This window comes from Prionailurus viverrinus, chromosome X, assembly GCF_022837055.1.
Source record: "Prionailurus viverrinus isolate Anna chromosome X, UM_Priviv_1.0, whole genome shotgun sequence".
Lineage (NCBI taxonomy): Eukaryota > Metazoa > Chordata > Mammalia > Carnivora > Felidae > Prionailurus > Prionailurus viverrinus.
This window is the reverse complement of record NC_062579.1, coordinates 42,987,286-43,012,608: the sequence shown is the minus strand read 5'-3', so window position 1 is coordinate 43,012,608 and position 25,323 is coordinate 42,987,286. Positions and strand designations below refer to the sequence as shown.

General features: G+C 49.0%; 2 protein-coding genes across 4 annotated transcripts in view; both read left to right on the top strand.

Annotated features, from left to right (window-relative positions):
* The window catches only part of IQSEC2 (IQ motif and Sec7 domain ArfGEF 2), a 78,336-nt gene extending 75,786 nt beyond the window's left edge, over window positions 1–2,550 (top strand). For 2 of the 3 annotated variants that reach the window (XM_047844521.1, XM_047844520.1), the window contains one exon: window positions 330–2,550. In XM_047844521.1, coding sequence (XP_047700477.1) covers window positions 330–1,295 — 966 coding nt within the window. In that variant the 3' untranslated portion in view covers window positions 1,296–2,550. The remainder of the gene's footprint in view (window positions 1–329) is intronic. The other variant, XM_047844522.1, reaches the window with a different exon arrangement.
* Window positions 2,551–9,290: 6,740 nt separating this feature from the next.
* KDM5C (lysine demethylase 5C) overlaps window positions 9,291–25,323 on the top strand; it is a 32,474-nt gene continuing 16,441 nt past the window's right edge. Inside the window, 12 exon segments of the mRNA XM_047843428.1 lie at window positions 9,291–9,934; window positions 13,819–13,896; window positions 16,119–16,241; window positions 16,549–16,719; window positions 17,253–17,387; window positions 18,096–18,219; window positions 18,333–18,514; window positions 19,560–19,718; window positions 21,483–21,602; window positions 21,716–21,874; window positions 22,727–22,908; window positions 23,003–23,165. Coding sequence (XP_047699384.1) covers window positions 9,785–9,934; window positions 13,819–13,896; window positions 16,119–16,241; window positions 16,549–16,719; window positions 17,253–17,387; window positions 18,096–18,219; window positions 18,333–18,514; window positions 19,560–19,718; window positions 21,483–21,602; window positions 21,716–21,874; window positions 22,727–22,908; window positions 23,003–23,165 — 1,746 coding nt within the window. The 5' untranslated portion in view covers window positions 9,291–9,784.

Below are 25,323 nucleotides of genomic sequence, written 5' to 3'. Positions count from 1 at the left end.
TCTCACCTCCAAGTCCTGCTCTTTGAGCCTGAGCAAGTCACTCTGTGCCTCTGGGCCTAACATTCTCCCTGCCTGCAAAATGGGGATGAGGAGGAGGTACTACTAATTCTTCCTCTCCCAGCAGAGGCTCAGATGAGATAGTGGATGTGACAGAGGAGCTCTGCAAGCTGGGGAGCTCCATGTACAAGTACAGGACCATTAAACTGGTTTTCATCATGCCATGGGGGTTCCTGTCTCCCCAGTTCCAGCCCTCAGGGACCGGGTGGAGTTTAGGGTTGGGGGTTTAGGAAGTCTAGACTGGCCTGACTTTCCCCCCTCCCCGCTTCCAGGGGTCTGTTATTAGCAGTCCACGCCCTCACCAGAGGATGCCACCTCCGCCCCCACCCCCGCCGCCAGAGGAGTACAAGAGCCAGAGACCGGTCTCCAACTCCTCATCTTTCCTGGGCTCCCTGTTTGGAAGCAAGCGGGGCAAGGGGCCCTTCCAGATGCCACCACCGCCAACAGGCCAGGCTTCTGCCTCCTCTTCATCTGCTTCTTCCACCCACCACCACCACCACCACCACCACCATGGTCACAGCCACGGTGGCCTGGGGGTGCTGCCTGATGGGCAGTCCAAGCTCCAGGCCCTGCATGCCCAGTATTGCCAAGGACCAGGCCCTGCCCCGCCACCCTACCTCCCACCCCAGCAACCCCCTCTCCCCCCACCTCCTCAGCAGCCCCCGCCCCTGCCCCAGCTGGGCTCCATTCCACCACCTCCCGCCTCAGCCCCACCTGTGGGGCCACACCGCCACTTCCATGCCCATGGCCCAGTCCCAGGCCCCCAGCACTATACTTTGGGCCGGCCAGGCAGGGCTCCCAGACGGGGGGCTGGAGGACACCCTCAGTTTGCTCCACATGGCCGCCACCCCCTGCACCAGCCCACATCCCCATTGCCCCTGTACAGTCCTGCCCCCCAGCACCCTCCAGCCCACAAACAGGGCCCCAAGCACTTCATCTTCAGCCACCACCCACAGATGATGCCAGCAGCAGGGGCCACAGGGGGCCCTGGATCCCGGCCACCAGGAGGCTCCTATTCCCACCCTCACCACCCCCAGTCACCCTTGTCACCGCACTCACCCATTCCACCCCACCCTTCCTACCCACCCCTGCCCCCCCCCTCACCCCATACCCCACACTCACCCCTGCCACCCACCTCCCCCCATGGCCCGCTGCACGCCTCTGGGCCCCCTGGCACGGCCAACCCACCCAGTGCAAACCCCAAGGCCAAGCCAAGCCGGATCAGCACCGTGGTCTGATGAACAGAGGGAGTGAGCTGGGGCTCAGGGAGGTCTGGGGAATCCACAAGAGGTTCCCAGTTTTTCCAAAATATATATACACATAAAGATGTCCTCCTCCCCACTTCTTCCCTGCCTCGGGACCCCTCCTCTAACCCTCAACAGTTGCCATGGGGTTTCCTTCCAGATTGAAGGATCCTTGCCACCTGAAGCCTGGATGCAGGGCTCTCAAGCTCTGGGGAGTGGTGAGGACCTTTTGGAGATCCTCCTCCTCTTTTCCCTGTCTCCATCCCACCTCCATCCCCAAGGTGACCTCAGACTTCTGGGCCAGTGTGAGCGCCCATCAGCTCTGGCTGGTAGAGAAGGGCAGGCAGGTGTCAGGAGCAGTAAAGGGTGGAGGCTTCCCCAGAACACCTCTAGCCACATGGGGCTAGGAGAGAGCTCTGTAGAGTTGTGGCCAAACCTCGGCTGACTCGGCCCTCTCTCAGACCTCAGGGCCTGACTAAACTCCTTCATGTGTCTCTCAACCTGCCAGAGGAACAGGGCTGTCAGTGCACTCAGTGGGTCCCCACTAATGCTGGCCCCCAAATGGGCAGTGCTTCCTCTCCAGAGCCAGCCTCTGTCCTCTCTCCAGTGGGCCCCCGCCCAGACCACTTCAGCTTCAGGACCTTGCCTCTCATGGCAATGTTCTTACCCTGATAAAAGTCCAGACAGGTTTGGGGGGGGGGGGCGGTGCTCAGGTCTGGGATGAGAAGGGCACTGCCCTCCCTCACCCATATTGCATGCCCTCCCATTTCCTTACACCGACCCCTCCTACAACTGAAGACAATGCACTTTACAGATCTTGCCCACATACACCTCGCTGGAGCAGGGCACCCAGCATCAGCCCTGGGGAGAGACGCTCCCAGAGGGCCACCATAAGCCCAAGATGTCCTTCCTGAGGCAGATTGAAGCCATCAGAGCAGGGGCTGGGAGCCAGGATGCCTGAGTCCTTTTGTCCGTCAAAATCTCTGCTGCCTCTCCAGCCCCCTTTACAGCCCTGTTTATTTATTATAAATATATTTTTTACAAGCCCCAGCTCCTCTTCTTGCCCCGCACATCCAGCTCCTTTCTCAGCTCCTGCCTCCCTCTCCCCCCTCTACCATGGGCTGCAGTACAGACAGACAGACCCTGGCTGTATAAAGGTCCAGGGACCCAGGGGCTTGGGGGTGGGGGAGGGCAGCAGTGGGAGGGGCTGTATGGAGAGGAGCTGGGGTTCAGGCATTGTCTTTTTTCCTCCTTGTATATAAGAATGTATATTTGATGCCTCATAAAAGACCTTGTGCTCACCTCCCGCCTCTGCCTCCTACTTATGCCCCCTCCCCCAGGGTGGAGCCCCTGGAGAGAGAAGCCTTAGCCCAGGGAGGTGAGGAGCTAATGGTAGCAGCTCAGGCAACTGGGTGGGTGAGATGCTTTGGTTGGGTGGGAGGTGGGGATGAGGGAGATTTCCCTCTCTCAGCTCCTTAATGGGCCACAGCGGCAAGGGTGTGGGCTTTGGAGTTGATCCAGTTCCAGTCCTGAGGTTTTCCCTTCTGAGGCACACACACTCAGGAGAAGCACCCTCTGGGTCTCAGTTTTCTTGATTTAAACCTTGAGGTGATAAAGCCATTGCCACATGGAGTAGCGATGATGACATGGCGGTAACAGATATCAAGCAGACAGCATGGAGTAGGTGCTTGGGGAGGTTAGTTCCCTGCTCTTCCTTTCACAGGTGGGATACTTCCTTCTGCTCTTGTGCCATCTGTGCTTACCCTTCTTGTGGCTGCCTGGCTTTGCCCTGGGGCCCTCCCCACTGCCCAAGGCTGGCCATGTTTCTGTCCTTGAGGGTAGGGGGGTAGGTGACCTGGGCCAGGAAGCCAGGGGCTGGATACATCATAAGAGCTCTTTTGTGTATATACTTATGTTGTTAGATAGCAAATAGCTGGATTCTCTTTAGTTTACACGGGAGGACACAAGTTCAGAGAAGGGAAGGGTCTTTTCCAAGGCCACACAGCAAGTCAAGATGGGGGTTCCTGATTTCTAGGCCAGTCCCCCCAAACTGCCTCCCTATGAAATTAACATGTTTCCGCCCCACAAGTTATGTCCTGGGTCTTGGGAGAGCCCAGTAGGAGTGGGGCAGAGCACTGGCTCTTGGTTAGGGTCAGCAGGGTCCCCAGAAGCAGCAGTCAGTAAATATGTTTGGTGCTTTCTTAGAGTCTGGAATAGCATCTAAGAGGGAATGGTTTGTATGGCCTGGAATAGCACCTAAGAGGGAATGGTTTGTATGGCCCCACTTTTTAGCAGCTTGGACTGAGGCCTTTGTTTTCTTCTTCATATGCACATTTGAGTGAGAGAAGCAGCTGGGGCCATGTAACCATTTGATGCCACCTCCAGGACCCAACCTGAGCTTTGGAAGAGCTTAGATGTGGAGGTTTCAGAATGAAATCCAATGAGCATTTTTAAAAAAAATTTGTTTTAAGTTTATGTATTTATTTTGAGGGAGACAGAGACAGTGCAAGTGGGGAGGGGCAGAGAGAGGGAGAGAGAGAATCCGAAGCAGGCTCTTGTGCTGCAGAGTCAGCCACGGGGCTCAAACTCATGAAACTGTGAGATCATGACCTGAGCCAAAAGCAAGAGTCCGACACGTAACCAACTAAGCCACCCAGGTGCCCAGGTGCTCCAGCATTTTTTTTTCTTTTTCTCTTCCTTCCTTCCTCCCTCTCTCTCTCTCTCTCTCTTTCTTTCTTTCTTTCTTTCTTTCTTTCTTTCTTTCTTTCTTTCTTTCTCTTTGGTTTCTTCCCTGGTGGACCAAGCTGAACTGCCTTTAGTCACGCCCCATTCTCCCACCTTCAACTTCATGCTGGTTTTGTCTTCCCAAAGCTTAGCTTTTAGCACTCAAATCCTGGCTCAGTCACAGACTTGACTGTGTTGCCTTTGGCAAGTCACCTAGACCCTCAGAGCTTGGTCTTCCACCTGTGAAATAGGAATAATAATCTCACAGGGAAATTGTTAACAGATGCATATGAAATGCCTCCCTCCTGCCAGACGCACAGTAAGCTGTTCTCTGCCACCTACAGAAACGAAAGCAAACTCCTTGTCTTGACATTGGAGGTCCTCCACCTCATGGCCCCAACCAATCTCCTAATCCTCATTCCTCGCCCACACTTTGACCACCCACTCACTGTTCCCTGAAAAGGCCTGTGTGTAATTTTCAGACTCTATTTTACCTGTGCCTTCCTGCTCCCTGCCCCACCCCCAGAAAAGTTGCCCCCCCCAATATCTCTGATTTTCTCACTGTTGTTAGATGAGCTTAAAAGACCCATCCCTTACAAAGTGTGCCCTTGATCATGTCCTCTGAGATCCTTCATGTCATTACCTTTCTTCCTCACCAGCCCTCAAGGGTGACAATGGTCTGAATCATCTCTGTCCAGAGCATTGCACAGCATAGATGACCCTGAAATTTTGTTGATTTGAATGAATAGTTCTTTCCAAGCTAAATCTTAGGTATCTTTGCATTGGTTAGCTTATTGATTGGTGCAACCTGTATACCAAGCTTTTGGTCCCCCTGGGACCTCCTCATGCCTCCTCCAGATATTTCTGATGTTCCCCCCTCCACCCTTCACTGGACTGTCCCTGCCCTGCCCTCTCCCACTTCCCGGCACCTCACCATCCAGACTGTGGAGGGGTACTTTGGCTCCTTACCTCCCCATTTCTGTGAGGGCCTGAAGACAAGAAGCCTAGTGGCTATCCGGCTCTCAAAGGTCCTACTGCCAGTCTCTTTGGGGACGTAGATGGGGAGGGACAACACATAACAAAGGACAAAGGTCCTAGACTCTCACAGAGTCTTTGTCCTAGACCAGTGCTGTCCAATAAGTCTGTGATGATGGAAATGTCCTATATTTGTGCTGTCCAGTACAGTAACCCCTAGCACATGTGGCTACTGGGTACTTGGGATGTGGCTAGTGCCACTGAGGAACTGAATTTTTAAATTTAAATTTAAATAGCCACATGTAGGTAGTGGCTACCATATTAGTTCAGGACAAGACCCTTAGGAATGTACATTGGGATAATGTCCCTGGGGATAATGTCCATGCAATAGGTACAGTCCCTGAAGGGAGCACAGCACGTGTGGGGGGAGCAAAGAAGGGAAAAATCCAACTTGGGGTCAGCGTGGGTGATTGGTGGGCAAGGAGGGAACTGCCCTATTAGCTGTGTCTTGAAAGGTGAGTGGCATGGGTGGGGATGCCTGGCTGGCTCAGTTGGAAGAACATGGGACGCTTGATCTCAGGGTCGTGAGTTTGAACCCCATGTTGGGTGTAGAGATTACGTAAATAAAAACTTAAAAAGAAAGAAAGAAAAGAAAAGTGAGTAGGAGTTATCCTGGTAAAGAAGGGCATGTGTCAGAGGGAGCAGTGTGTACAAAGGCCTGTGAGTGTGTGATGTATGTGAGTGTGTGATGTGTTAGTGGCATACTGAGAACGGAATGGGAGAGGGAAGCCCAGGTGGTAGGCATAGCATATCCCAAAGCACAGAGGCTGGCAGTCAGTGTACCCTCACTCCTCTGTTGCCAACCGGTTTTTTTTCACCAGAGCCTCATGAGGACCTGAAGTAAGAGCCCAGGGATACATTAGCCTGTATAGTGTCCCCACTGTAAAGTTACTGTTTTTCCCTTTGTAATAAATGAGAAACTTGTGGAGAGCTACATTGAGATTATGCAAATATCCTGTTCTCCTCGAACTTTCACTCACAGGTTTTAGTATTCAATGACAATTCTCCAAGTTGCCAAATGGTGATTTTCAAACGCCACCATTCCTTTGACATGGATTAGTTGGCTCTCCACTATAAGGGAAAGCTTTCCCTTCTTCTACATGTATTTGTTTATCTCCTCATGGACTTTTGGTTGTCTATTGTATACAGTGGGTTATAACACATTAATATTTGATGTTCAAAAATGTCCCAGATGTGGCCAGCAGGAGGCCCTCCAAGCTGGCTCCTATATCCTCTTGGCCAGTCTCCAACTTTCTTTGAGCATTTCCTAATCTTGTGGTGCCAAGATTTTAGGGTTATAGGTGTGTTTTAAGAGTTTACTTTTTTTACTTGGAAAAAGTCTGAGCATCTGTCGATGATTTTCTTACTCCATCCTTCCTTTAAGGAAAAGCTTTCCCCTTTCCCTCATTTTATTTATGTATATCAGTGTGGAGTCATGAATTTTTATTTCACTCTTCAATGAATTATAATCCACTATCATAATTCATTTGTAATTATCATTATTTTGAATATATATTATGTGTATGTATGTATCCATGAGTTCACACGGATACCTTGATGCCTTTAGGAGGCTCTTTTAATAATCCAGGCTAGAGATAATAAATGGCTCTCAGGGGGATAGAAGATTAGAAAATGGCATGAGAAGGGGATGGATGGATTCCACAGCTATTTAGTTAGAACTCACAGTTCATACCTACATCACTAGAAGGGACCCTATTTTACAAATCAAAAAAGTGAGGTACAAAGTCACTCTCATCCTGTTCATCCAGAAAACCTGGATTGGATGAGTGTGGTCGAGAGCCCAGCCAAGGCTCCAATCACTGCCCTGCATCAGCTCCATGCCAGACTCTCTCTCCAGGTGGGTAGGTGAGGCCAACCTAGCCCCCAGCCCAGGGTGGGCTCCCTGATGCTTCCCAATTCTTAACTCTGCAGTTCCCAGATGCAGATTTATCTCCAGCAAGACCCAAAGGTTGGGAAAGGAACCCGTTTCCTGAGCACTTTATTGGGCCTGGGGGTGGGTGGGTGTGGGGAGCACCATCTGAGACTTTTACAGCAGTCAGAGAGACCTGGGTTTGAATTCTAGGTCTTCCACTTACTAGCCATATGACTTGGTAAGCTTCCCTGAGCTTCAGTCCCCTTATCTGTAAAACAAGGATAACAATACCAATGTCAACAAGGATAACAATACCAATGTCATAGCAGTGGGCCCTTGATGAACGGGAGTTATCATTATCTCTCATCTTCATAACTGCCCTGTGAGGAAAGGATTATAGAGCCTCATTGGATAAGTGAGAAAATAAAGGCTACAGTAAATGAGGTACTTTGCAGATCTCAGTTGGTAAATGTCAGCTTCAGGAAAGCAGGGACCATGTCTGTCTTGGTCACCATTATATTCTCAGGCCCAGAAAAGTGCCTGGTGCATAAGAGGAATTTAATAAATATTTGTGAATGAATGAATTAGATCTGACTGGCTTCAAAGACTCTATGCAATTTCCATTTGCCCTTCTGGGATGGTGGGGATGGTGTCTGGGCTAAGGACCTCAGAGAAGGCTGAGCTAGGACCCCAAACATGGTCTCCTGACTCCTGATTCATGTTCTTTGCCCTTCAATGAGCTGCATCTAGATGGAAAAGCTGAACTTCCTTTAGCCTAGGATTTGGCATATCTCCCACCTTCTGCATTCTCCTTACCCTTCTCCTGCCCCATCCTATTCCTGGTGAGAAAAATAATAGGAAGAACATTTGACCAGGAGGTAGCAACTTCCTGTGTAACAGTGGCCAAGTTGTTTAATCTTTCTAGAATTTAGTTCCTCATCTATAGAATGGGTAAATTGACCTACATCTTTCCCAGGACAAAGGTTAAGGGAAATTGCAAAGATTGATAATAATTGAAATAATTAGGCCTATCTGACCCTAGGGTGTGAGCGCCTACTGGTGTGGACCGCTCTACAGATAGGATGTCTTTAGCTCAGTCCTGAAGTAGGCAGAATAATGTACCTAACTGGGACACGGTATATGATTAGGAACGGTTAACTGTTCCCTGCTTCAAACATATTTAAGCTTATAACAGATGTTTAATATACACAGAAAGTGTTTGCAAAGAGTATGTATTATTTTAGTCAATATATACTAAGGATGCTCAAAAATATACATTCATTTTTCTTTTGTTTACTCAACATTTACTGCTTACCATGCCAAGTGCTAAGGATATATAAAACCACATGGTCCCTGCCCTTAAGGAATTCAATCTAATGGGGGAACACAAAATAAGCACTTACACAAGTACTCTAATGTGTGAATAGTAGGTGTCCAAACTGTATGCAATAGGCCCACAATCATGTATAGCATAATCCTCAAATGCAACAGATGCCTGATGTGTCGGCAAAGTACTGGTTTGATGCATGCAACTGGTTAGTTGCCATAAACCTATTCGTAAACTGCTCAATGAACATGCACACAATAGTAGATATACACATGGCAGGTACTCAAATGCATATGACAGGGCTATACACAATAAATACAACCCATGTACACAATGTTTGATAAGTACACTCTAGGCTTACAAATGGTAGGTGTTTCATACAGTAGGCATTAGTAGGCGACAAATATGCTGTTGCTAAACATCCAACAGTTAAAATATATATACACTTAGGCTTATTTTATAGGAGTACCTTCCACAAATGTGTACACAATAAAAGTGCATACAGAACATTTGAAAGTGTTCATTAAAATGCTGACGGACAATGACTCTTTGGGGGATATGAATGGAAGCCCCATCTCTGAGAGGCCTCTACACATAATTTTGGATGAAATAAATATTTCCTTTCTCTCCTTGGGACCTAGGATTCCAAAAATCCGTAATTCCCAGGGGGTAAGCAACATCTTGTCTTCCTTCTTTCAAAGCCCCAGCGGTGTCAGCGCCTAGAGCTGGGAACTCCCACATCTCCCTCAACCTGCATGCCAGCAGGCACCCAAAGCCGCCTTCTGAGGCCCACACCGGAAAGACCCTGGAGAAGAAAATGTTGGGGCGGGGCTCGCGCCAGGGCTGAGGTCATAAAGGGTAGAGCCAATTTGGACCCACCACCCACTAACGCCAGCTCCTCTTCCGGTCTCTCTTCATAACGCGCATGCGCATCACTGGCCTTTAAACGTGCGCCTCCGGTCCACCGGAAAAAGGCTCCGACAGTTGAATTGCTTTGCTCGTCCGCCACCGTGGTGGACTATTTGCTCTCAGTCTGGGAGGTACTTTTGCGTCCCTGCTTCCAAATAGGGAACCCATGCCTGCAGATTCAGCTAGGTCTCCATGGGATGAAAGTTTCTTAGAGCTTGGCCTCATGCAAGGTATACGAGGCTCGGAGGGACACACCGCGGAGGGATCCGGTTTGTTGTGGTGAGGGGAGGGGGGAGGAGACGCTGACAAACCAAGATGGCGGCGGCGGCGGCGCCGAAGGCCACGGCGGCTGGGAGGTAACTGTAGTGGTGAAGGCTGCGGTAGTTGGGAGGCAGCGGCAGAGTTTGGAAGGAACGAGGCAGGACGAAGAGGCGGTAGCAGTAGCGCCAGCTTGAGCCTCTCAGAGCGTGGCAGCTACACGCCCCCCAAGGCCCTCGGCGGGCGGCGGCCGCCCCGCTTAGGGCCTAGTCCCCGAGCAGTGCCTCGGCTTCATACCGCGGTGTCCGCCATGAGTCCTTAAGGGCGGTCCGAGCCCTCCAAGTCCTAGGGCCCACCATGGAGCCGGGGTCTGACGACTTCCTACCGCCGCCGGAGTGCCCGGTGTTCGAGCCTAGCTGGGCCGAGTTCCGAGACCCTCTTGGCTACATCGCGAAAATCCGGCCCATCGCCGAGAAGTCGGGCATTTGCAAGATCCGCCCACCCGCGGTAAGTCCCGGGGTCCGTGGTCGCCGGCGGCGAGGCCAGGGATGAAGAACTAGCGTAGCTGGTGGAGAACTCTGGGGCGGAGGGCAGCTCGAGGTGTGGAGAAATGGGGGTGGCTGGGACCGTTGTGGATGTGGCGCGGGGTCGGAGAAAGGATGATGTGGGGCCAGGGGTCCTCTAGCGGTGTGAGGCCCCCAAGGGACCTGGGTCTCTGACCCATCCCCACTTTCACTCCGCCTTTCAGATTCGTTCCTGGTGAGGTTCAAAACGGGGATGCCTAGTGGACCCGGGAGAGTTCAGAGAGGTATCTGCACATCTCTCAGTTATGCCGGACCACCCAGGTCAAGGCTGTACCAAACAAGGCCTTTTTTCCGTTTATTGTCATCACTTCCCTCGAGGCAGGCAGTGTGCTGTAGTGGAGAGATCACAGCCCTAAAGGGAGACAGACCTGAGTTCAAAATTCCACTGTGAAGCTTACTAGCTGTGTGACCTTGGACAAGTAACTTAATCTCTCTGAGCCTGTGAATTGAGTCCCTGAATGCTTATTTTGAGAATTGGATTAAGCCAGGTAGAGTCTCTCTGTAGTAGGCGCTAGATAAGTGGTAATTATTGTGACTACGAAGGTGTTTGATGTGGTCATTGGTTTGCTCCTATGTGGGTTGACTCATATTTACTCACGCCCTGTCAGGCCAATCCATCTAAGATAATGTCCTGGCCTAGTAGATCAGGAAATTCTATTACAGGGAATGTTCTATCTGGCTCCCCTGAGATGGGATTAGAGAATTGTCCCCTTCTTTTCCTAGCTGAAGGCAATATCCTTCCCTGCACATCACCCCCCATCCCCCCAGACCTGGCTCCTATGGGTAGGCTTGGACCAGCCGACTTGACGGTGGGGTATGAGTCCTCAGAAGATTTTGTATTGTGTTCTGTCCCAGGATGTAGCAGGTCCCAGAGGATAGGATATTCTTGGACTCCCCAAAACAGAATGGAGCTATGGAAGTCTGTCTCCTTTAGAACACTTGATTTCCAGAGGTCAATGACAAAGGGCATATCTTTGTTCCTAGGCCTGGCTTCAGGGCCGCGAGAAGTCCCCCAAGGGCTAGGATAGGCTGCCACCTTGCTGGCATGGAGGAGAAATGATGGTATGTGTTGTTCAGTCACCACTTGGGATTCCAAGGACAGGAATTGAGTTTGGAACAGGGTGTTTCTGAGTAGGTGTCTCCTGGCTGAAACAGGATGGGAAGCCTCACTGCCACCTGAGGAGGGCACCACAGGCCTCCTTGTCCATCTTGGTGTTTTCTGGTGTTCAGCCACAGATCTAGGCTAGTTTCAAATGGATCTTTTTGGGAGGTGTTGGGTATACTAATTTTTCCCTTGTTGGAGCCTGGCCATAGATCTTTGAGGTATCCTTGTTCATGGTGAAGGAGTGGCATTTGGTAGCGAGAAGTCAGAAAGGCTAGCAGAAAGGAGAGGCTGGAGTCCTGGGCAGCCTCAAGAAGGCACTCCCTGAAGTGGTCCAGCAGGCAAGGAATCGTATCTGACACAGAGGGTAGCTGAGGCATGAATTTCTGTTTTTCTGCCTTAGACTTATTGGGCAGGCTGGCCTTGTGCAGGTGTTGATACCCTTCCTTGGGGGACCAGGAAGGAGAAAAGTGACACATCCCTAGTGTGTGTGTGACCTGAAGGAGGCCATCTTTTGTTATGCTTCTCTACCCCAACAGTGTACTTCCCTCAAATCCAGGAGACCTAGTAGTCTCTCTGGTTTTGTTCAGTTTTTTCCTCTTGTAGAGCTGCTCATACGCCACCTTTAGGCAGCCAGGCCATCTAGCTGGAATTTGAAGCCCTTGCCCAAGTGGTGCTTCAGCCCAGGGTGGGAACCTGTGTATGGGTGGGTTCTTGGAAATTGGAGGTTTGCCTGAGGAAGGGCGATTTGGGCTTTGAATTGCTAGACAGTTGACTGCTGCTCTTGGGGAAGGTGGGTGGGAGGAGAGTGTTGGTACCCTGGAGTAGACCCAGGGGATCTTGGAAGGCTCTTGGTTCCTGCATCGGGTAGCCAACTTTTTTATCACCATCCTAATAATACGGGTGTGTTTGGCACACAGGAGTAGGAGACTGAAGGCAGAATGAGGGAGCTCGTAGGTTCCAGGGAGAGCTGGGTGGGGGTTTGCTGGACCTTCCCCAGGTATCTGTTGCACCCACAGCTCCTGCTCTAGGATTCGGTTCTGCCATTTCCTGTCCGGTTGCTTGATGCTGTGCTTATTCTTATCCAGAACTTGATTCAGCAGGAAAGAAGGGTTCCTGGAGTTTTGGGTTTGAGTACCTTTCTACCTGCGCTAAGGGGAGTGCCCTACTGGTGGGTGGCAAGAGGTCATGAGGAGCTTGTCTGGGCTTGAGCCATACCATTTTAGTCTCTTTTCTCTCTCTTTTCTTTTTCTTTTTCTTTTTTTTTTTAATTTGCCCCTGCTTCACTGAGCCGCAGGTGTTTGCTGCAAACCTGCTTCGGCTGGGGGTTGGGGGATTGAGGAGAGTATGTGTGCCTGCAAGTAAGGGTCCTCTGGCCTCTTTTCTAAAAGTGTGTGTGCAGAAAAGGCCAACAGCTTTTTCTTCTCTTTTACTACCCCCCACTTCCATATGTATGCATGTGTGTATGAACACTGGTATCCTGGTGTTGTACAAAGCCTTGGACTAGAGGTCTGAAGACCTGGGTTCTAGTCTGACTCTACCACTAAATCAGCATGTGATTTTGGAGAAATCACAATTCATATCTGGGCCTCACTTTCCCCATTCATAAAATGAGAGCATTGGTCTAGGTTACTCTGGGTAGTTTTTACCACCCCAGCAGGAGCTAGGGCTTTGGGGAGGAGAGGACTGCATGGGAGGTTTTGGAGAAAAGGCCATCAGGGAGGGGCTCCCCACAGTTACCCTTTGGTAGGACACAACAAGCCTCAACTTGGCATGGCAGTCACCCCCCACTTCCATTATCCTTCCGCAACTTCCTTCTCCTCAAATTCTCCTGTTCTTTGCGACCACGGTTGGGTATCCCATCACTAACCCTTCCCCCGCTTCCCCCCCCCCCCCTTTTCCTGTACCAGGCAGGTGTCTGAGAGAGGACCCATAGGAAGCCTTCCAGACTGGGTGAATGATGCAGATTCTTGCTCCCCATCCCTTGCTTTTCCCTACAGCACATGTCTCAGGCCCTTTCAACTGAGAGAAGACATTAAAGGCCTGAACCTTTAAATCCTGGCAGAATTGGAGCTGAGCTACCCTACGTGTATATTAGGTGGTGGAGTTAGCTTAAGATACCAGGTCTTAAGGATGACTCCTTTGAATAACATTTTTCATTTGAAAACCAATTTAATTTGCCGTTATCAGTATTATGAGGAAACCAGGGCAAGTGTTCATATTCCCACCTTACAGATGAGAAAACAGGTTCAGAAAAGTAAAATCCCACAGCTAGTAAGTAGTGGAGCTAGAACATGAACCCTGGTCTTCTGACTCCAGATCCCTGTGCTTACCAGTACTTCCAGACTATGTCCTACAGTACATGCCTGGGGAACAAGGAGTTAATGTGGATGTAGGGAGAGTTTGAGGTCAGCTGTTTTGGGCGCCATCTCTCTCTTTCTTGAAATCCTGGTGCTGTACTGTTGGAGGGACTTGGGAGAAATTTCAATGCTTGGGGCATTGAGTATGGACTTGAGGGACTTCTAGAGCCCTGTGGTGAGTTCTGGGGGGCAGGTAGTGGGTTGGGTGTTTGCCAAGTTAAAGGGCCTGGGGTGGCTAGAGGTCTGGGAAGGAACAAATGGGGTGCTGAGCTGCTTGTGGTGCCCTCTGGCCTTGCACTATGCTGGAATAACTCAACTCCCTTTCCCCTCTGTGTAACCCCCCAGGACTGGCAGCCACCCTTTGCTGTAGAAGTGGACAACTTCAGGTTTACTCCCCGAATCCAGAGGCTGAATGAACTAGAGGTGAGAAGACTAGCAGCTGGTGGCGGGGTTGGATATATGAACTCCGATTCCACTTCCCTCATACCTTCTTGAGCTAAGGTGCTTTACCTGACTATGCTTTTATTCTCTCTCCTGTGAAGTTGCATGGAGGTCATAGAGGAAGCTTTAGAGCTCTGTGTATAACCAAGAGCAGGAGCATTTAGGATCTCTAATATGATAGCTCAAAGACTAGGGACGCCCCTTTCCCTAAAGGTTTGCTACTTCTGAAAGTCCCCTGTCAGCCAGCCTACTGTAACTGAGTCAACAAAAGGGAAATAGGGGGTTGGCTGAGCCCTTTCATGCTTGGCCAGCTGAATGTGGTCTCATTATCCAATTCATCCACAATCCTGTGCTTCTGGCCTGCCTTCTATGGGGCTTGGTGAGGTGGGACATGAGGTAGAGGGGGGGCAGGAACAACACAAGAACTGGTCTTTATCAAGGCTAGAATGGTTATAAACTTGGACAGGGGTCAGGCAGGTAGGCTTTTCCCTCTCCCTTTTCTGTACAGGAAGTCCAGGCTCTGTGCATGGATAGGTGAGGTTCTCCACTAAGGGCTTGAGAATGCCCTGGGATAATGAGAGTGTGTGCTTTGAAACCAGTTCCTAGGAAGATCCTGGAGTTTCCCAGGGAAGATACAGTTGAGAACTATGTTACCACCTTTTCTCTCATTATGTATCCATAAACCTTACTAGATGCCCTGGGGAGGGGGAGTGTATTGGGCCCTACTGGAAACTTATGACCTAAAAGCTTCCTTGTTTCTAGACTACAGTTCCTCAACCTTGATGCTATTGACATTTTGGCCCAGATAATTTTTTGTCATGGAGGGGCTATCCTATGCATTGTAGGATGTTTTTCAGTACCCTTGGCTTCTACTTGTTAGATGCCAGTAATACCTTTTCCCAGTTATAACAATCAAAAATGTCTCCAGGCATTGCTAAATATCCCCCCAGGGAGCAAAATTGTTCCTCATTGAGAACCACTGTTGTAGGGTCAATCTAGGAGCTGTCCTGGTCAGGGAAAAAAATCATCTCATGAATGGGGTATAAGTTCCTTAAAGAAATGGATCCTAAAGAAATAGATCTATGGAGGTACAGCTAGTGCAAGGTGTCACCTAGCATGGGACAAGGGCAGGTTTTCTAGAGATACTGTGCTGGCTGTTGATGGGGAGGAGCAACGAAGAGGCCAAGATTGGAAAGCTAAGATGGAGGGAGTAGAGTTGCTGGCCTCTTCCAGGTTTCTGCAGTTAAATAGCCATAGGTTGTTTCTTTCCACAAATAGACCTTAGTTTTCCCCATCTATGAAATAGAACTGTTTCTGTTTTTCTAATGGGATCTGAACAAGGCGGTGAATGGTAGTGACTTATCTAGTTTTCCATAGAATTAGGCTATCTGACCAGGGCAAGGTGGTTCTAGACTTAGAGCTTTGGGGAGCCTTTCTTGGGTCACTGAGATTTCAGGGAAGCAAGCAAGGTACATGCCTTGTTCCTAGGATACTTGGCCCACATCGGGTCCTGGGTTGGTCAGGTGCCAGTGCTGCTTTGGTATACTGTCTCTTAGTTCTTTAGGCCATTCTGTCTCCAGCATGCACTCTCAGCCTTCAGCCACCATGGGACAAGTTCTGTGGTGCATAAGAAGAGGTAAATGTGCTCTTTTGGAGCCTTCAATCTGAAACGTGCCTAGAACTTAGATACAGTTCTGGAGTTTCCAGAGGGTCTTCACTGTTTCTCTCATAACTCCACCCTTCTGGAGTAAGTGGACTGGGCAGTTATGTTAGTTCCCCCTTATAATCAGAAAATGGAGTTTCAGAGAATAGAAGGCTATACAAGCAAATCAATAGCAGGAAACAAGCTGAAACTTAAGTTATTTGACGTTCAGATCTCTTGATATCTGCTCTGTGACTTAAGGAAACAGAGGCTGTCTGTAACAGGAATGGTGATATTCACACAGCCCTGTCGAAGAGATTGAGAGAGCTGTTGTGACCTAACCCTCTCTGTTTTGGAACCTTGGGCTTATCCTATTGACTAGAAGGTGGCAGAGATGCGAGAGAGGTGGGCTAAGCACTGCCTAGAGTTTGGGATCCATTTCACGGGGAGAGGCCTTGGATGGTGGGCTGCTCTGTACACGTTCTTCTCTCCTAAGATTAGGCCAGAAGATGGGGCTCAGGTGGAGGGGGAGGCCATCCTCTTTGACCAATTTCTTCTCCAGGCCCAGACAAGAGTGAAGCTGAACTATTTGGACCAGATTGCCAAATTCTGGGAAATCCAGGGCTCCTCCTTAAAAATTCCCAATGTAGAACGGCGGATCTTGGACCTCTACAGCCTCAGCAAAGTAAGAGAAGGTTTTTCTCAACCCCCTCCCCACCCCTTAATATCCTTGGTACTCTGGGGGCTCCCTTGGTTTGGATATTAGATCTCTAGGCTGCAGTGGAAGGGCACAGCCTGGTAGCACATGAGCTGTTGTCAGAACTTCTTGGTGTTTCCTACTGCAATTTGAATCTGAGTGGTGGTGGTAGAAGGAGGGAATAGTCCTCACTGAAGTGAGGGGCCGGACTTGTCCTCATTTCCCTTTCTGCAGGCCTATTCCCTCATGTACATACACACAGCACATCCACATCCCTTCCTGCTTGTCCCTGCAGATCGTGGTGGAGGAAGGTGGCTATGAAGCCATCTGCAAAGACCGTCGGTGGGCCCGGGTGGCCCAGCGCCTCAACTACCCACCAGGCAAAAACATTGGTTCCCTGCTACGCTCCCACTATGAACGCATCGTTTACCCCTATGAGATGTACCAGTCTGGAGCCAACCTGGTGGTAAGGATGCCAGGCTGGGGTGGAAAAAGGCTTTCCCCCCCACACTAGATGCAGCTCTCCCACACTTGGCTCTTAATGGAACTGGTTCAGAGAACTGGACACCTGGGAGCTAGACTCTACCCTTTTTTAGTGGTGCTTATTCTCTTCCATGCTGCCCAGGATCAGAGGTCCTAGAGTTGCCCACAGGGCCAGCCTACTATCCAATATATAACAAAGTTTTAACTGATAAAGGAATTCCAAGGAGGGAGAGACATTTTGGACTTGGAGAGGTCTGGGAAGAGATGGCATCTGATTTAGTTAGGGAGATGGTTGTGGGGAGGTGGTTTGAAGGAGGAATGACCTAAGCAAAGGCAAGAGAAGAATTCTCAAACTGTGTGCTGGTGTCATGGGTAACGACCAGTTGAGCATGGCCTTTTGGTGTGGGCCATGTGGGTGCAGCCACAGCTTGGTTTGCCATTGGGTAAGGGTAGAGGGAAGTCATTGTTGGGGTTTAGGGCCCCATACCCTCACCCTTACTCCTCACTTGTCCCCAGCAGTGCAACACACGTCCATTTGATAATGAGGAAAAGGACAAGGAATACAAACCCCACAGTATCCCCCTTCGACAGTCCGTGCAACCTTCCAAGTTCAATAGCTATGGCCGGCGGGCCAAGAGACTGCAGCCTGATGTGAGTACTTCACTTCTAACTCAGAGCTTTGGAAGTGGGAGTCCTCTCCCTTCCTCTGACCAGAGTTCTGTTCCCTGTTCCACTTTTCTTCACTCCACTCGCTGAGTTCTGAGCAGAAGTGTGCCCCCCTCCAGCTTCTGAGCTGGGTCTTGATCTCCTCGTACAGTATCTTTTCTGTGTTGGCCCTTCTTGCCTATCTTGTTCTTTCCTGACTCACTCTGCTCGTAGGGGTTGAACTCTTCTTTTCCCTTATACCTGTATCCTAGCTTTAGGCAGAAGCTTGTGTGCCAGACATTCTTCTAGGCACTGGGGATACAGTAGAATAAGATAGACATTGTCCCTGGGCTCACCGAAGCATGTCATTTAGTAGATCGTATTAGTCACTGTCATTTATTGTTAGTGTCAAACACTATTAGATTTCTTTATATATGTTATCCCCAAAACTCTTTGTAAGCCTCTCTGTAAGGTAGGAGTTAATATTCTTGTTTTACAGTTGGGAAAACAAATTGCATCTTAATTTTTTTCCAAGAGAGGGCTGAGAGGGGAGCTCACTTAACCCTAGTCTCCAAAAAGCAGCTCTGCCCAGGCCTGCCCTTGCCTTAGTCCCTGGCATGAGCTCAAGTGATATATAGTCCAAGCTATTGTTCTTTTAGGATGGGCAGTCTGCCTCAGATAGCAGGCTTGATTCATTTCCTTTTTTTCTCCCAGCCGGAACCCACGGAAGAAGACATTGAAAAGAATCCGGAACTGAAGAAGCTACAGATCTATGGGGCAGGCCCCAAGATGATGGGCCTGGGCCTCATGGCCAAGGATAAGACTCTGCGGAAGAAAGGTGAGGCCTGACAGGCTGGGGCAGTGTGAAGGATGGTGGCTTCGCCTGGGGAGAGGAGGCGGGGCCCTGACTGTTCTAGACCTGTACTTTAGAGCCACTCTTCCCTCTCCCAGATAAGGAAGGGCCTGAGTGTCCCCCCACCGTAGTGGTGAAGGAGGAGTCAGGCGGGGATGTGAAGGTGGAGTCAACCTCACCTAAGACCTTCCTGGAGAGCAAGGAGGAGCTGAGTCACAGCCCAGAGCCCTGCACCAAGATGACCATGAGACTGCGGAGGAACCACAGCAATGCCCAGTTTGTAAGGACCCAGCCCTGACTTCTTAATGCTCTGCTTCTCATCCCTTCAACGAGCATTTCCCCAGCATGGCTCTGGACCAGGTTGCGTTAAACAGAAAAGTGGGCCTGGTGGGCCCTGCCTTCAGGTAGCTCACTTAATTGGGGAAACAAGGCCAACTCACATGGAACAGAGGACAAGAAAGGGTGATCAAGTGCTGTCAACATGAAGTGCTGGAAGGGTCCAAAGAAGGAGACTCCCTCTCCATTGCTTCAGGATAAAGGCTAAGCTCCTCATTATCATGCATGATCCAGTCCCTGCTGACCTCTAGCCTCATTCCCCAGCACTGCCCACCTCACTCCTCTGCTATAGCCACACTGAACTACTTGTAGGTATGTTTGTTTTTTCCCCTGAGATGCGCCATGCTCTTTCTTGCCCCCATCCCTTTGCACATGCTGTTTCTTCTGCCTGGAAGTTTTCCCCTGTGCTCTGCCCCATTGCCAGACTTCAGTTTGCATTCAGGTTTTGGTCAGTTTCAAATGTCACTGTCAAGTGTCCCCTTTTCAGTGAAGTCCTTCCTCAAGGCTATCCCTCCTTATCTCTGGCTGATTTGAGGGCTCCCTTCTCTAGGCTCCCATAGTACCCTTCATGGGCCAATATTGGCAATTGCCACATTGCCCTTTAATTTTTATGAATATGTGTCTCTGGAGTACTGTATGCCTTTAGGAGGCAGGTACCATATTTATTCATTGCTGTACTTCAGAGTCCAGCACAGTGTTGAACACATAAGTGCTCAGTGTTTGTTGAATGAATAAAAATGGGAGATTCACGACTGAATGATAAAGACTCCGCTCTCACAGCTCTACCAGTTTATTTGGGGAGATGGTATGTGCACACAGTAAACTCCAGAACTAGCATGACTAGCCTGTCACAGGGCTATGACTAATCTAGCCAGCAAGCATGGTGGGTTTCTATTGGAGAGTTATGTGGACTAGAGTACTGTCTGGAGGACAGTTTGAAGGCTGGACAGGGCTTAGATTGATGAACTGTTGCCTCCTTTCCCTGGCAGATCGAGTCCTATGTTTGCCGGATGTGTTCCCGAGGGGATGAGGATGACAAGCTTCTGCTGTGTGATGGCTGTGATGACAACTACCACATCTTCTGCCTGCTGCCTCCTCTGCCTGAGATTCCCAAGGGTGTCTGGAGGTGCCCAAAGTGTGTCATGGCGGTAAGGCCTTCACAGCCCCAGATCATGTCTGCCCCATAGGGTATTTTTGCCTTCCTTCATCTGGCCTTATTGAGAACAGCTTCCTAGTTCAGCCACAGTTTAATATTTTGGGTTCCAGCGTGGGGCTAGGCTGGGCAGAGTGTTAGGAGAAAGAAGAGGAGGAGACTTAGCCTTTGCTTATGTCCTCTGGGAGCTCCCAGACCACCTGGGGCAGTGAGAGTCATGATTGGACACATGGTATGCTGATGTATAGTCAAATGCTAAATTAGGTGTTAGAAACTCTGAGGTGTAGAAGTTCAGAGGAGAGGAAGATGACTAAGGGTAGTAATCAGGGAATGTGTCAGGAATGAGATTTGGAGAACAGGAATATGAAGAAAAAGTTGTTCTTTTGATTTCCAAGTTTTTTATTCTTTGTTTTTTTTAGAAAGCTTGGAAAATAGACAAATTACCTATCATCTCACCATCTAGAGACAACCATTGTTAATAGTCTGGTATATTTTCTTCTCATCTTTTTGTTGTTGCATATATATAACTACCTTTAACGAGTTTGGGCTCTTACTGTATATTTTCATTTGCTACTTTATGATCATTTTCTATATTAAATTTATTCATGGGTATGATTTAATTTTTCTTTTGGGGGGTCCATCATATGGTTATAATACTTAGTTTTCCTTTTGTTTTGGTAATTTGATTGGTTTGCAGTGATATAGGCTTTAATTAGAAGAGATGGGCAGGCTTTCTAAACCTGGGAATGGAGGCATGCTGGAGCAAGAGTATTTGGGGCAAATGTGCCTAGTGCAAGAGGGACAAGTAAGGAGAGCGAGCATCTGAAGCAGCAGTGAGGGCTGAGAGGCCTGGTCTGTCTGTCAGGTCTGTTTCATGAGCTTTCTACCTTCATCCAAATTCTGGGCACTCATCTACATTTCTCTGTGGGTTTCTGGAGAGCAAATGTGGATGGTCTCTTGTCTTAGAGACTCAGCTGTGGTCATAGAGACTAGGTGTGCATGTGCACACACACAGCTGAGGAAAGAGACCGGGGCAGTGCATAATGGCCTTGGTGTAGTGGTGGAGATTCCTTCAGGGAGGAGTTTGGACGCCAGTAGTATCATAGACAATGAAGGCTGTCAGCTCTGCTTGGCTCTCTTTAAGTGGTTGTGGGCCAGTGGACCAGATTGACATTGATTTTTCAGACATGAGTCTAACTCTGGGGTACATACAGCTCTCATCTAAAACCATGAACATAGGTACAAAGTGAGGTAGACTCAACATCCTGTCTTCTGAGACAGTCTAAAGAACAGGAATAGTGTAGGGTTTGACAGCGTAGGAGCTAGTGCCTTCGTTTTCCATCCTCTGAGCTACTAGAACATTCAGTGCCATTTTCTCAGGCTTGTAGTTCCAGGCTGGGCATTAAGAAAGCTTCCTTACACACCCTGCTTAAACTCCTATTTTAGCCCAAGAGAAAAAAATGGCAGAAGAATATAGGATAGCATATTTAAGTCTGAGTTCATGGTTTAGGTAGTAAAGTCCTAAAGGAAGAAAAGAGCAAAAGCATGGCAGGGCAGTGCATGTGGGGAATGAAAAGACTAAGCTGAGGTGCTAGGAGAAAAAGGTGGAGCTATAAAGTGAGGTCTGCCTCAGGGGCCTTGAGTACAGACCTAGGGCTGTTCTTGTTCCCTGCTCCTACCCCATATTCCAGCTCCGCTTTTGAGGAATCTCCACCCCTGTGCCCTCTACCTTGGTGACATGTTCTCCTTTGGGTTTCAGGAGTGTAAGCGCCCCCCTGAAGCCTTTGGCTTTGAGCAGGCTACCCGGGAATACACTCTGCAGAGCTTTGGCGAGATGGCTGACTCCTTTAAAGCCGATTACTTCAACATGCCTGTGCACGTAGGTGATGGAGGGCTGGGGTAGTGTCAGGGCTAGGGTCGTAGGTGTTGGTGCCTGGTGGTCTTAGCTCTCCTGAGTCACTGGGGCCATGGTCATCTACCCCTGTTCTCCAGATGGTGCCCACAGAACTCGTGGAAAAGGAGTTCTGGCGGTTGGTAAACAGCATTGAGGAAGATGTGACTGTTGAGTATGGGGCTGACATCCATTCCAAAGAATTTGGTAGCGGTTTCCCCGTCAGTGACAGTAAGCGGCACCTAACCCCTGAGGAGGAGGTGAGTGGATGATTCATGATTATATGTCAGTGGTGTGAGCTTTGGCAGGTCATTCAATATCTCTTTTGGGTGGGGATCATTATGCCTGCCTCATAGAGTTGCTGTGAGATTTAGATGAAGGTGGTACATGTAAAGAACACAGCCTAGTATCTGGAATGGCATCTCTAGCCACGAGATTGGCTACTTCTTTGTAGGATGGGGATAGTACCTACCTTACAAATTTGTAATAATTAAATGAGAAGGTATATGAAATACTTGGCAGGGTGCCTGGCTCATTCATAAGAAGTGTTCAGGGACTGAGACTGTATGTGCAGGAAAAAAAATGAGGGCCCAGGCCTACCTCAAGAGAAGGGTGCATTTTGGTCCAATGCGGGGGCCTTTAACTTGCAGGTATTTTGGTGGGTGAGTATGTCTGTAAAACTTGCTAAAATCGAAGCGAATTGAAATTTTGTGTGCATGCATTTGGTGGAGGGTGGGTGGGAGGTGGAGAATGTCTATAATATTTCTTAGATGTGTCAAAAAGGTCTATGACCTCGGGGCGCCTGGGTGGCTTGGTCGGTTGGGCGGCCGACTTCGGCTCAGGTCATGATCTCGCGGTCCGTGAGTTCGAGCCCTGCGTCGGGCTCTGGGCTGACAGCTCATAGCCTGGAGCCTGTTTCGGATTCTGTGTCTCCCTCTCCCTCTGCCCCTCCCCTGTTCATGCTCTGTCTCTCTCTGTCTCAAAGATAAATAAACGTTAAAAAATTAAAAAAAAAAAAAGTCTATGACCTCAAAATTAAGGTTCCCTGGGCTAAAGCTCTCGGTTCCTTAGTATAACCCTCTTCCCCTATCCACAAATACCCAACCTGACAGGAGTATGCTACCAGTGGTTGGAACCTGAATGTGATGCCAGTGTTGGAGCAGTCTGTACTATGCCACATCAATGCAGATATTTCTGGCATGAAGGTGCCCTGGCTCTATGTGGGCATGGTCTTTTCAGCCTTTTGCTGGCATATTGAGGATCACTGGAGTTACTCCATTAACTACCTCCATTGGTGAGCGGGGGCCCTGGGAAGCTGGGGAGGCAGGGTAGGCCCCCTGAGGACCATGGGTGTGACCACTCCATATGTCCCCTTTCCACATGGCCAGGGGTGAGCCGAAGACCTGGTATGGGGTACCCTCACTTGCAGCAGAACATTTGGAAGAGGTGATGAAGAAGCTGACACCTGAGCTCTTTGATAGCCAGCCTGACCTCCTGCACCAACTTGTCACCCTCATGAATCCCAATACCCTCATGTCCCATGGTGTGCCGGTGAGTGCTCAGGAAACAAGGACAAGGGGTAGGAATGGTGTAGCGATGTCCTTTGTGGTGGTGGTGTTCATCTGGAATCTACCCGTGCTTCTTTCTCATTCCTCTTTTATCTTTATTCGACAACTCTAATAGAGACTTCACATAGCAATAGTTAGATACATGATGTGATGGTGAGCGCTCTGGGCCATGTGTTTGAGGGCAACACCTCAGGATGGTTCTTTTCACGTCTGTATGACAGCCAGTAGGAGAGGGAAGTGGCAGAAGGACAGAGCAAGACGCGCATCATTTCCATTCATCTCCTGTTAGTCACAGCTTAGTCACGTGGCCATGTCTAGTTACAAGGAAGACTGGAAAATGTGGTTCTTACTCCAGATGGTCATGTACCAGTTAGAAATTCATATTGTTGTGAGAGAGGGTGAGGATGAATATTGGGGGGCAACTAGCAGTCTCTGACATGTTCCATATAGTAGCCCTTTTGGGAGCAATGGGTAGGTCTTTTTACTTATTTAACAGGTCAAAAGTTCTGTGGTAGTAATTATTTTGCAATATATAAGTGTATCAGGTCAACGTGTTGTACACCTTAAACTTGTAGGGTATTATACATCAGCTATATCTCAGTAAAGCTGGAGGGGAAGTAACCTCTAAAAAAAAGTGCCAATGTCAACATTTAAAATAAAGTTGAACCCAGAGTCCTAAACTGAACCTATCCTCCTCCTCTGTGGACTTCTCTCCCACACTATAAAATGTTTTGCTGGGTATACAATCTGGCTTGCCTATAAGAAACTTTCAAGGATTAGCATCAGCCAGTTTTCTGGTGTAGATCTTAAAACAGCCTGATCAACAGTCCTGTAGGGTCAGTAATTGGTACATCGTCCACCTGTACTTTGAGTCTTATTCTGTGCTACTCCTCCTCCCCACTCCCTTCAACCCCCCCCTCCCCCCGCCCCCTGCCAACACCTTGGCTGCCCTGCCACTTGGTATAATGCATAGGATGTGGTAAGCGGTCAGTACATATTAAGTTAATGTCTCCTTGAGATCCCCGAGCACCTGTACAGTAGAGCTTTGGACTAGGTCAGTGGTTCTCACCCATATTGTTTCTTGCCTTCACCTTGTTTTGATATACTACATACCCTGTAGTATTTTTTTATTAGCTACTTTAGTGATACTTAACCAAGCCTTGAGGGATCTAGGGAATTAGTGGAAGTGTATCCTACAACCGTTCAGGCAGCCTTCTTCCACTTGAGGTGGCAGAGTGGTAGGGGGATGGCAGGTATCCTTTTCCATCACTGCCTCACCCCATTTAAGAATTACTGGACTCGAGAGGTGGAGATGATCAAGGGCCCTTCCAATTCAGCTCTTCGTAAGTAGACACTGGGTCTGACTTCCTCACAGTCCATTCTTCCTGACACATAGCACAGCATTAGTCCTTGCCTACAGTGCCAAGGAAAATTATGAGTAGAAGAGGATTCTCCTTAAAGATTTAGACAGCCAAGATACACACACACGTGTATGTGTGTGTGTGTGTGTGTGTGTGTGTAACTATTTAATCCTTAACTCTTTTTAAGAAAAATTTATTACAGATTTTTAAACATGTGCTCTTTGCTTCCAGCTCCACAGCATTTGTCCTGCTCATGGCTCACCAGCTTCTCTGGCCAGCTGCTGCTTCACCCCACCCCCACCCTGCCCCTCCTATAGGTGGTTCCCAGCATCTCCAGACTCTTTGGACTTGGCAGTATCCCCTCAATCCAAGGCATCTGATTTTCATATTCTCATGCTGGCAGCCTGCAGTTTAGCCAGCTGAAGCTCCCCCAGGATCTATCTTTAGCCCACCCCCTCCCCCCTTCCCCTTTGGCAGAAGAAAACCATTTTTTTTTTTATAGCTATATAGTGTAAGTTTTATTTCCATTATAAAAGAAACCTGCCCCCTTTCCAGAAAATGGAAATATAGTGATCATCTCTATTTCCTCCACATTTTGTTATGTTTCCCATCTGTTATTTTTCTATGTAAATTTTGATATAACAATCAGTGTATGGGTTTTATAATCTCATTTTAAGTTGAATGATCTAGAACAGCACTGTCCAGTTTGGTAGCCACTAGCCACATGTGGCTGCTGAGCACTTGAAACATGGCTAGTCCAATCTGAAATGTGCTGAAAGT